Below are 11,380 nucleotides of genomic sequence, written 5' to 3'. Positions count from 1 at the left end.
ACACATGGGCAAAATACTGAAAAAGTAGTGATGGCTGAATATACTGAATAGACTCTTCTAAATGTATCTAGTAATGTATTCCTCCATTACAAAACATAAAAAGTAACACATTCAGAATATATCTAGAACACATTTACAATACATCTTAGTAAGGCAGATGGGAAAATCTTTTTTTTTAATTTAATTCATACTGTTTCTGGCTGTTACTGGTTGGCAGTTTTCTTAATGTAATTATTATGTAATATGTTTCATGAAAAATTCCTCAGCATTTAAAAAAAAAAATCACGATTCTTTTGTCCTTCAACACTTGCTTCTGTCCACTGTTGCTCACACGATCCCCAAGCAAGAGTCCAGTACAACACCGATGCTAAACTTATCTAAACTTATGTTCACTACCAGGTCGTAACTAGCTATAAGGACAGAAGAGACAGCTAGTTTCAGAAGAGTTAATTAATTTCTACATCAATGATGATTTTCATGCGTCAGGAACTCAGGGGCAGAGCCCATACAGGTCTACTCCATCAAATGGGGAAAAAATATTTATTAAGCCAATTTTTAAGATAGTGACCTTTAATTTGTTTTCTGTGAGTGTTATTACTATGTTATGGCCAATCAAATCATTGCGCTCTAAGCCACACGCCAGCTTATTTTCCCAGCCTTCCAATCACTGCTTAGCAACCGCTGCTATCTGCATTTGCCTCAAGCTGGTTCAATATCAGTGCTTGTCATGTTTGTCACTAGCCTGAGGACACTGAGATCCTCTGGAGTTATGAAGGATTTTATGAAATTCAGTGTGGGAACAGCAACAAAACTACACAATCAGCAGTGACTGAACAACAATGAAACGCAATTGAATGTAACGTTACAGGTATGCAGCACACATACTATAGGCTAACATAAAACATAGCTAAGATAAATGTGTGAGGGTAATTAACAGATTATGATTGCAAAATGCGAACCCTGTAACTTCTCTATTTGGGACACTAGTAATGTTACACATAATTAGCATGCTGTGGTCAAGTTCCAGTAGCTGCTCAGTTTTGGTTACAGGCTCTGTTGGTATATTAATAATTAGTTGAGAAATTAATGGTTGTTCAAAGTTTTATTGTGTTACCAATTCATTGCATACCACAGTGAGCATGTTCACTGTTAACCCCTGAAAATCCCAGGCTTATTACATACTGAGGCTTATTATTCAGTAACTACAGGGGCTTCGGTGCAAACTTGTTGAGCTATTCTTAGCATATAGAAGTGTGTAGTTAAACCTTGGGCCCACCTGTGTGGCCATTTAAGGGGTTAATTAGTGTACTAATGGCAGTATTGTGTAAAGCAATTTAGAAATCAGCAGGTACATTTGGCTGTATTTTGTCTGGTTAACTGTATGAGTACCTTCCTTCCCATTTGCTGGGGTTTGGTAGAGACAGACTTTCATAAAGTATTTTTAATGTATGCTTTTCAGTTATCTGTGAGGACAGAGAAGAAAGGGGGCAAAGGAGGGAGGGCACAGAAACTGAGAGAGAAAGGTAAATGAAATAAAATGAATGTAACTATCAACTAATTTAGTAATGATTTATTAAATACATTTAAACAGGGTAGCCAGTTTATGGAACAGTAATATCAGTTTATTGAAGACTTGAAGGATGGGAAGAGAATAAATAAGGGGAAAAAGTACATAACAGTCATGGACAGGTAAATAAGGAGCAATGATTTGGTTAAAAAATCTAAAGGAGAAACTGACAATTGGCATTATACACATACTTGGCAGTTAGTGTAGTCACTGTGTGTTGTAGGCCACTTTTCTGCAAAATAGACCTCACTAAATTTTTTACCCTTGTTACGGCCCTGATCAGTACTAAGAGAATTAATAGTTTGATCATTCCTTTAAAAGAGCTCAGTAACAACAGTATCAGTTATTAAGAGATTAATAACTGATCATCACACTGATTTATTAGTCTAGACAGGCTTTAGTCAGAGCCCTAGTGTTTGTAAATAGGCCATTAACTGAGTCTCTCTTTGGAGTTCATCTAACCAGCATGTTTGCTACATGTTGTGTGCTGATTCTGAAATAGTGAACCCCTTGTAATCTTTATTTATTATATACTAAGGTTTATTATTCAGCAACTACAGGTTATCCTTAGGTTATAGAAGTGTTTAATAAAACTTTGGGCCTGCCGGTGGGCCCTGGTCATTTAAGGAATTAATACACAAGCATTGATGGTTCTTTTAAATATTGTATGTTTTTTATTTAGTGGGTAAGTTTTATAGTTTTGTCCTAAAAATATAAAAAGTAACTGTAGTCTGAATATTGCTTTTACAACTTGGACTGAATACAGATACTTAATTTTTTTATTCTGAAGATGTATTCAGAATACAATATATATATTGTATTATATATGACATTATATATGATATATGACATTAATGGAGTTACAATTTTTTTTTCAGCCAATAGATTCATTTTATCTTAAAATGACTGAAATTTTCTAACTCAAAACTTAATTTTTCTGGGTCTCAGGAATATATATATATATATATATATATATATATATATATATATATATATATATATATATATGTGAGTGTGTGTGTGTGTGTGTGTATGTGTGTGTGTGTGTGTGTGTGTGTGTGTGTGTGTGTTTTCACACACACACACACACACACACACACACAGACAATGTCGTGTTGTCTACTATAAAGGACATTACATAAAAAATAAATAAAAAGTGTTTTTGAAAAAAAATCACTGTGACAAGTTTTTTCAGACTAAATGTTCGATTCAGTGAATCGGTTCGACGATTTATTGAAAGAACCGATTCAAAATGAAAGATTCGCTCACGAGTGTGACATCGCTGCGGTCTCAAAACAAACACACGACTTATGAAACACGAAGATCCTCACTTTATACGGTTTAATGCAGTCGCAACCTCAAATAAATGCAGCTTTTGTAAGTCTAATCCAAACAGATGACAAGGAACACAATCGGCAACTTTGACGTTTGTAGCCACGCTATAAACTGATGAACTAAATTCACGCGCTCTTTCACTTGATGAAGTTTCTCATATTAGACGACTGGACATTTTCAGGACTATACATACAATCCTCCTTATTCCTTTTGGGTGGCTGTAAAGGCACAGGTGGACAAAAATAAAAGTGTATCCTACACTTATAAGCTCATTGTCTTTTATTCGTTATGTATTGTGATTTATTTTGTTGTCCTTCACTGAATTTCAGACAGTTAATGAACTCCGTCCCACTGAGATGTTTTTTTTTATTTATTTATTTTTTCACAGCCCTGAATTCGCGCTGGGGGGAATCGGAGAAGAAGGGCGGTAAAGCCAGTATACAGACATCTGCTAAAGCCTAATAAAGCTGTGGGCATTCATGGCTTCTGCTGCCACATTTTGTTGGTCTCTAATTTGATAAGGTTACAAAGTAGTATAAACAGAGGTTATAAATGTGTTCCACGGCCGTATATTTCACAGATTAACAATGAAAACAAAGAGAAAAGGGGGACACAACAACAACCCCGGCGGGGTTTAACCCTTTAATGCCCATATATGAAATATTCTGGTGACACCGAGGAACCCATGTTTTATGACTTAGTTGACTTAAATCTATTATTTTTTGCGTGGTCCTCTGGCTTTTCAACAAAACTACAGAAATTAGACATTAATTGAACGAGCAAGAATAATACATTCTTACAAAAAGATGGATCTTCAAGGGTTCTTTAATAACGGGAATGGCTCTATTTAGAACCATGAGTCCTACATAGAACCTTCTGCGTGCTTAAATGGTTCTTTGCATGGTGAAAAGGTTCTTCAGATTGATGGAAAATGTGTTGCATACGGTTCTAAGTAGAACCTGTCTGAAAATGGTTCTATATAGCAACAAAACGGGTTATGCTATTGTTGTTATGTCAAGCTCGTGACAATAGAACTCTTTGTGGTGCTGCATAGAAGTATATACAACACGTTCTCCATCAGTCTGAATAACTATTTCTCCATGCAAATACCCATTTAAGTATGCAGATGGTTCTATGTAGGACTCGTGGTTCTAAATAGACCAAATCCCTTTACTTAAGAACCCTTGAAGAACCATCTTTTTAAGAGTGAAACAGTACGTCAGAATAGTGCACCACCATCAGATGTGAGCGCACTGGTGTATAGCGCGTGCAGTGGGCTGTATGTGCTGTAGCAGGTGGTTCTAGACGTTCATTCAGCACCTCAGTAGTTTGCTGTGTCCTCAAAGTTTGGAAAACACCCGGAGTGTCCAGGGCGCGCGTGAGAGAGAGAGAGGGAGAGAGAGAGAGAGCGCACAACTTTGGGGAATAAAGGCTTAAGCTGCCAATCGCGTGCGGCGCTCGGAGGTGATAACCATTAGCGGCGGGGAGAGAGCGCGCGGACACACAGCAACAGCCGCCCCGCTCGTGACGTGGGAGGCGCGTCTGCTCGCGAGCTCCTGGAAACAGTACGTGAGCCTCCTATTCGCTAAAAGCTCGCACGCGTCCCACTCGCGCTGTTGCTAGGCAATACCCCGCACGCTCCGCGCCGCGCCGCGCGTGTCGAGGCGCTTGAAAACACTCCCAGGTTCTTGTGGAAGAGTTGATCAGCATGCTAACGAGATGATCCGTCCTCAGGTCGCAGCGGCGGGCCGCGAGTCACAGGTCAATCTCAACTGGTCCTCACCACTCCACCTCACACGGGCCAGAAAAAGCGCAGGAGCGCGAGCGCGCGTTCACACCTGCCAAGACTCTTAAAACTCCTTAAAGGGGAGTTCCACCCGTTTTTTAAAAAGTCTGCATAATCCAATAGTTGAGATATAAATGAAGTCATCCGGAGTGGTTTGATGTGAAATAATTCATTTGTAGAGAAATTTACAGACTCGGATTTCTTTACAGTGGTGGTGATGGGAACCAGAAGTCACGATGTCTACAACACAAATGTAGCCATTTAATTTACTATCCAAAACCACCAGTGAACTTACATGTATCCCTCCATCATGAACAGATTAAAATAAATTGATTAAATGTGCCAGACGTCAGGCTGAGTATTCATAGCAATGTCTCGTGACGACTTTATGTGAGAGAGCTTTTAGAAGTGGACGTCTGGTTCCTATCATCACCACTGTGGAGAATTCTGACTCTGGAAGTTTCTCTAGAACCGAGCATTTCACACCAAACCACTCTGACTGGCTTTCTTCACATCTTAACCATTTAATTCTGCATCTTAACTATTTAATTCAGAAATTTCTGGGGTTTCCCTTCAAATTTCAAATCAGGACGATAATACAGCACCGTCGAAGGAACGCACGTGCTCAGTTATTTGTTTGAAGAAGTTTAAACAATGTTGAGACAATACAGCTCAGTTTTCCCATGGGATGAAAGTGACCCCATTCACTCCTGCTGGAAAGATAACATCTGCCTCCGTGTGACTCGACCGCTTTATCTTTATGAGGGCAGAGATAGTTAATATGTCGGAGAGGTGTGTCTGGTACAGAAAAGCACAGTCACAGCAACTTTTAAAGAATATGGAACTTTGTCTTCAGTTTGTCAACAGGAAAATCAGTATTTGACATGTATATTCTCTCTATGAATTTGAGGTGAGGCACGAGGTAGAGAATCACTAAGGTGAACGGCGCCCCAGTGTAATAATGTCCATATCTGAAATACTCCTCTATACGTTCGCTGAGTTTGCCAGAGCACAAATCTGACGGAACTGATGAATCCATGTGGCCAAAGCGCGAGCTTTTCTGACTTAGTTTATCTTAAATCTATTTTTTTTGTCACGTGGTGCTCTGGCTTCTTAACAAATCTATATAAATCCTAAATTTGATTGAACAAGTATGAAAAATACATGTAATTAAAAAAAATTGCAGGCACTGCTGATGTTCATTCAAGGCATTGCTATATAATATCTCATCACTTTAAATCAGAATAAGTTGGCATGGGCTTGATGTGAAACACGAGGTAGAGGATCATTAGGTGAAGGTGGAAGTGGGGAGGGCGTTATTTCTCTATTATTTTCAGGTGATTCCAGTGGGCAACACTGGACTCGGTCTAATTTTAAAATACGAAAGTAAAGCAGTTCGACACTTGGATTATTATCTCACTTAAAGAAAAGTGCTTGGGGCAAAAAAAAGAAAAGGAATACGTTGCCCAGATACTCATAACAACTACGGATATAATATACTCTGTGTTTTTTTTTATGGGTGTATTGCGAACGCAAGCAAAATGGATACATTTTTCTAACGTCCTTATAAGGTATTTTGTCTGGTTTTCCTTTTAATACAAGGCTGTTTAATAAAACATGCTCGGGTTTCTGCTAGTCTTATCTCCGACTAGAAACCGGTTGCCAACGATTGCATCATTCCTTTCATGTGACTCCCTTACGCCCCAAATTCGTCCTGCCCGTCTTAGGACTGCATCACAGCTTTCTGTTCACACAAACTCCTCGCAGCGCCACAACCAGCACAGCCCTGCTAAGCCCGCCCCTCCGCGCTAGCTCTCGCGCTCATTGGATGTCTCTAAGCAAAAGTGTTTCATTCCTCCTCCGCGATTGGACGGCGTCGGCGCCAATCAGCGCTGAGCGCGGCTAATCTGGGCTAGGTTGCGCTCGAAGCCCCGCCCCTAGCGGGGGTTGGTTGACGTCGTGTATAAAAGTCCGCGGGAGTTTCCGAAATTCACACTCGGTGACTTCAACTGAACAATGGTTAACATGAGCTATCAGCCACCTCAACAGAAATACATACATACCCCGAGTCCAAGAGAGACCAGAAAGCGACATAATAAAAGAAAAAGGGTGAGTGCCTTTCTTAATCCGTCCTTCTTTTCTCTCCTGTAGCGCGTTTCGTTTTTTGGTCAACTTTCTTTGCCCCTCTGCTCCTCGCGGCGCTGCTTCTCTTCCCTTTGGAAAACAAGAGCGCTCATGTTTTGGCAGCTCTCCCGCGGCTGTTTTTGGAGCACAGTTGCCCTTCTCGGCTCTAATCTGACAGGACTTTCTATAGACCACCTCTCATTTCTTACTGAACGGAAAAGAGGAGAAGCAGATGAACGACACGACTCGCTGTTATATGTGGTTTTAATTCTGACGACTTAGTTTTTCAATCTTAGTTGAAGTTTTACATCGATGTGTGTCAGCTGTCAGTTCATCAAATCTCACGACATTTCTAAACAACTTCTCTTCGCCTCACCAATTTATATACCTGCATTTTAAGTCTCATTCGGTGCTCGTGGTATATTTTTATTTTTAACGGATTCTAACATTTTTAAGAAAACCAATTTAGCTTAATTAAACTTTTTAATTAATTATAAAAGTCTAAACTTCTTACACTGTTTTGGGAAATCAGGGAGCCGTTTTGTTATTAATTGCCTTTTTTCTTTTCTCCTTTTGTTTCCTCCGTCCTGTACTTTGCTTCCATGACGTAATTGGCTGGCTTTCAGTTTATTTAACCATTGTCCAGCTCGGCAGGGACTTTTACATTCATTCATTCAAGGTTTTTCCTCAGGGTTTTTTTATTCTACTCCGTCTATAAGTCTTTGAAGTCATCCCGTTCAGCTGTCATTTCGGTTCACGGCTGTTATTCATAATGTCTTGGGAGCTTTTATTCGCTCCTCAAGTTCGCCGTAATTCGCTGTAGTCCAGCCTGGAGAGGCTGTTTCACAAACACTGGGTTATTACACAACCTCTCACAACTTCTTCATTTTCACTTGTTTTCAGTGGATTTGTGATTTATCTCCGTTTTAAGAGCAGAGAAATTCAAGAAACTGGGCCCACGTGTAAAAGAGTATTTTTCAAAATATGTATATTTTAATCTTTACTTCTTTCCGAAAAGGACAGACCGTGTTTGTGATGATATTGAATCAGATGAGCGCACTGGCAGCAGCCCTGTATCGGAAGTCGTTCGGATGGGACGAGCTGTTTTGAAAGCTGTTCGTCTGTGCTGTCAGACCCCCACAGGGGGGCGCCACTGGGCATCAGATGCGCCTTTTGTTTACATAAAAACCCATTGACCTCAATTTTGCTTTATTATTCTTAAACTAAACAATCAATAAGCCTCAATGATTTACCCATGGGACATTTTCAACATGTTTAACTCGGTTACACATTGTCTTTTCCTCCAGCAAAGTGTCACTTATTTTTTACACAGGTGGAATAATTTTGTGTTTGAAGACACAATTAATCTTGTGGTGTTTTAGGAGAGAACTCTAGATTGGACTTTATTAATTTTTTTCATTTTTGTAAAGTGTCTTTTCTAAAGAATATTAATATTTGACACTCAATTTTCTTTTGCACACTACAGTAACTGTTTTTATCACTATTTTACAGAATTTCTGGGACAAAATATCGCCAACAACACACAACCACACTTGATTAAGAAGAAACGCTTTTAAGGTGAGCATATGCTTTTTTTTTAGTTTCTTGTTTATTTGTTTTTTGTATTATTATGAACATTTTCTTACTAAACAAATAGTTTCTATCAAAGCAGTTACAACTTTAGGTGAGATATATTTACCAAATCTGAGCAAATGAGAATTTAATGCTTGTGTTTTTACTCTTGATGGAGTTGGTATAGAATATTACTCTTAATGTCCAGCTGTAACGTCTAGCATGTGCATGCAGCTTGTGGTGTGGAATGGCTTCAGTTGGACAGCTGTGCTTTCTGCAGTAACTCCCTCTGGCCACTGAGTGTCCTTGTAGCACCAAACGCCTTAATCTGTCAATCTTGATCTCGGCGAGGATGGGTCACTGCAATTTCGATATTCTTCCACTACATCTTTGCCGCTAGTCACACTCAGTACCGTACTGTATGTGAAGTTTTTTTTGGTGGAGACTCCCGAGACACCTTGTTCACGCTGAGACCTAGCAACAGCATTTGGATACTTTTATCCCTGCCTTCCAAAATTTTATTATTTTATTTATTTTTTTATCTGGGCCAGGTCTGCTGTGCTGGGTGTGGAAGCATATCGAATCGTGTCTGTGCGTTAGCGGCTGATTGGTGAGGATGACTGCGGAGTGGCTGTACCCCCCTGGCGTAGGGCCGCTGTGTGGTGCAGAGTTGGAGGCGTGGTATGAGGACCTGCAGGATATACTGGGCTCCGACGCAGGTGGGGCCAAGCACACACGCGCCCCGCCCTGCGCCGAGGTCAGTCACGCCGAACGCACCGTCTTGCCACATTTCTGCTCTTCTGTCTCCAAATGTTACGCTCTCCCTCCTTCTTTTTGTCCTCCGTAAATGCATTTGACGCTTTTGACAACCTGCTTTTCTCAGCCGTCAACCACTGTTCCCTTTTAGGGGCATTTGAAGAGGAATCACCTGGTCAGAGATAATATTTGATAGAGTTAAATTTTACCCCAAATGCACCCTTGGAGGGAACAGTGCTGTGGAATGGAATTTTGAAATGAATTCATATCTCTGTCAGTAGATGACCTCTTCTCATGTCAGCTTGTTTGTTTCTGCTCTGTCCTGTTTGCAGAAGGAGCCGGAGTTCCTGGACGTTCTGGAGAGCTGCTCTCTCACCTGGCTGACGGAAGGGCAGGTGTGGGGGGAGGGGGTGCAGCGTGTGATGGAGGAGCAGCCGCCGCCGCTCCCTGGCCACCCCCCGGCCTCCTGCCTCAGCCCCCCGCCTCAGGAGGAGCGGCGTGGGGCAGGAGAAGCGGGGAGCTCCGGTAGCGGTGGAGATCTGCTGCCTCCGGAGTTCTTCGAGCTCTTGAGCGAGGGTGGAGTCGGGCTGGTGGAAACCGGGGCAGTAATGGTGACCAGCGGCTATCATCATCACCACCAGCACCCCCCACACCCCCCGCCCGCCTCTCCGGCCGCCAGCGAGGAGGACCTGCCCACCGTTCCCGACTCATCGTCCTGTTCCTCCTCATCCTCGGCCTCGGAGTCGCCTTCTCTCAACTGCTCACCTCCGTCCTCCCCACCTACCCTCTCTTCACCTGCCTCTGCCTCGTCCGCCTCCTCCCAGCGCCTGGGCAAGCGGAAGAGGGGGAGCGCCCTGGCCTCACCTCCCTCGGGGAAGAAGAGCCGGAAGGAGAGGGAGCAGGAGAACGAGAGGAAGGTGCAGGAGCTGACAGACCAGAACGAGCGGCTGAAGGCGGAGATCGAGCGGCTCGGGGAGGAGGTGCAGCGGACGCGCCGAGCGCTCATTGAGAGGCTCGTTAACACCAGGAAGTGAGGGATGGGAAGCCAGAGAGAGATTAGATTGAAAAGAAGGAAAGAATAACTAGTAACATGTCCTGTGGTAACCATGAAATGCACATTTAGAAAGAAGAGAGAAAGATAGAGGAAAAAGACATGTGGGAACTGGGGGAGAGAGGGATTCATTAAGAGTCTCCCCTAAGAATGGAAGAGCGAGAGAGAAAGCGTGTTGAGGAAGTCAGATTTAGCCATAGAAAGATACGTGGACCCCAGATTTGGAGTCAGAAGAAGACTCAACTTCAGGCACCTTATTTGTAAATTAATAAACGTTTTGCTACGCAAGTACCTGACTGTAGGTTTATCATCTTTCCTTAAACATTACAGCTGCAACACATTGCTCGTGGACTCGAATGAGGACTGTAGAAGTATGTGTAATAAGACACAGACAGCTTATAAGATGGTAATAGACTCCTGGGGTGGGTGTAACTGGCAAGTACAGCTATGATGAGGTTTTGCCCAACCTCTAAAAACGGAGCGTGTACTATTTGTCTGTTTACCCTTAATAGAAAAAACGGATTTTTAGAAGTGTAAAATGGTTAGAAGTGAGGATTCCAGGTGCATTTCATTGTAACCCATTTACAGATGCAGTTCAACATCTTTTTATATCATTCATAAATAAAGGGCTTATAAACACAATATAAATATTACAAAGCCACGCCTAGTTTAGAGATTAACAGCTCAGGAATGTTTTTGAGAGCGATTGCGTTTGTGATATTTGTTTCTTTGGTTTTTTTTTTATTTTCTGAAGCTCAGCTCAAGCCAAGGCCTCTAAGCGTATAAGTGTGGGAAAAGGCGAGAAATGTGGTTGGGTGTAGTACTCATTTTGTTTTCACTAATTTTCTTAATCTTTCTTTTTTAATAGAATTAGCTGTTTACAATGTGCAGTTCAGCCCAATCCACACTTATTTTTCTATTTTATCTGCCTATGTAAATCTTTTATCATTATATATAATCATTTCTCATACTGTAGCATTGTAGTATTGTGTAACAATTTACAATATGCATGCATGCCAAATTGATGTATTTACATAGTCAAACAGTTAGAATATCATTTTGTATTTACTTATTGTATTGTACACATTTACTAATAAAATTTTCAACAAAATAAATGAGTTTGAGTCTATTTTATTACCAGTTAATTTTATATATATATATATATTTTTATATTATATAAGGTGCACAC

General features: G+C 41.2%; 1 protein-coding gene across 1 annotated transcript; it reads left to right on the top strand.

Annotated features, from left to right (window-relative positions):
* The first annotated feature begins 6,683 nt into the window (after nt 1-6,683).
* ddit3 (DNA-damage-inducible transcript 3) lies at nt 6,684-11,302 on the top strand. The gene is made up of 4 exons (XM_036571183.1): nt 6,684-6,797; nt 8,325-8,390; nt 8,936-9,141; nt 9,473-11,302. The coding sequence occupies exons 3-4, from the start codon at nt 9,001-9,003 to the stop codon at nt 10,172-10,174; spliced, it is 843 nt and encodes a 280-aa protein (XP_036427076.1). The 5' UTR covers nt 6,684-6,797; nt 8,325-8,390; nt 8,936-9,000; the 3' UTR covers nt 10,175-11,302.
* Nucleotides 11,303-11,380: the final 78 nt, after the last annotated feature.

The sequence above is a fragment of the Colossoma macropomum genome, unplaced genomic scaffold (assembly GCF_904425465.1).
Source record: "Colossoma macropomum unplaced genomic scaffold, Colossoma_macropomum, whole genome shotgun sequence".
Classification (NCBI taxonomy): Eukaryota; Metazoa; Chordata; class Actinopteri; order Characiformes; family Serrasalmidae; genus Colossoma; species Colossoma macropomum.
The sequence above is the reverse complement of the archived record's forward strand: the minus strand, read 5'-3'. Positions and strand labels throughout refer to the sequence as shown.

Bases quoted from the DNA above. Each gene is read 5' to 3' on its own strand.
- ddit3 (XM_036571183.1), top strand. From the start codon at position 9,001: ATGACTGCGGAGTGGCTGTACCCCCCTGGCGTAGGGCCGCTGTGTGGT. The intron at 9,142-9,472 runs GTCAGTCACGCC...TCCTGTTTGCAG, and splicing joins GCGCCCCGCCCTGCGCCGAG to AAGGAGCCGGAGTTCCTGGA.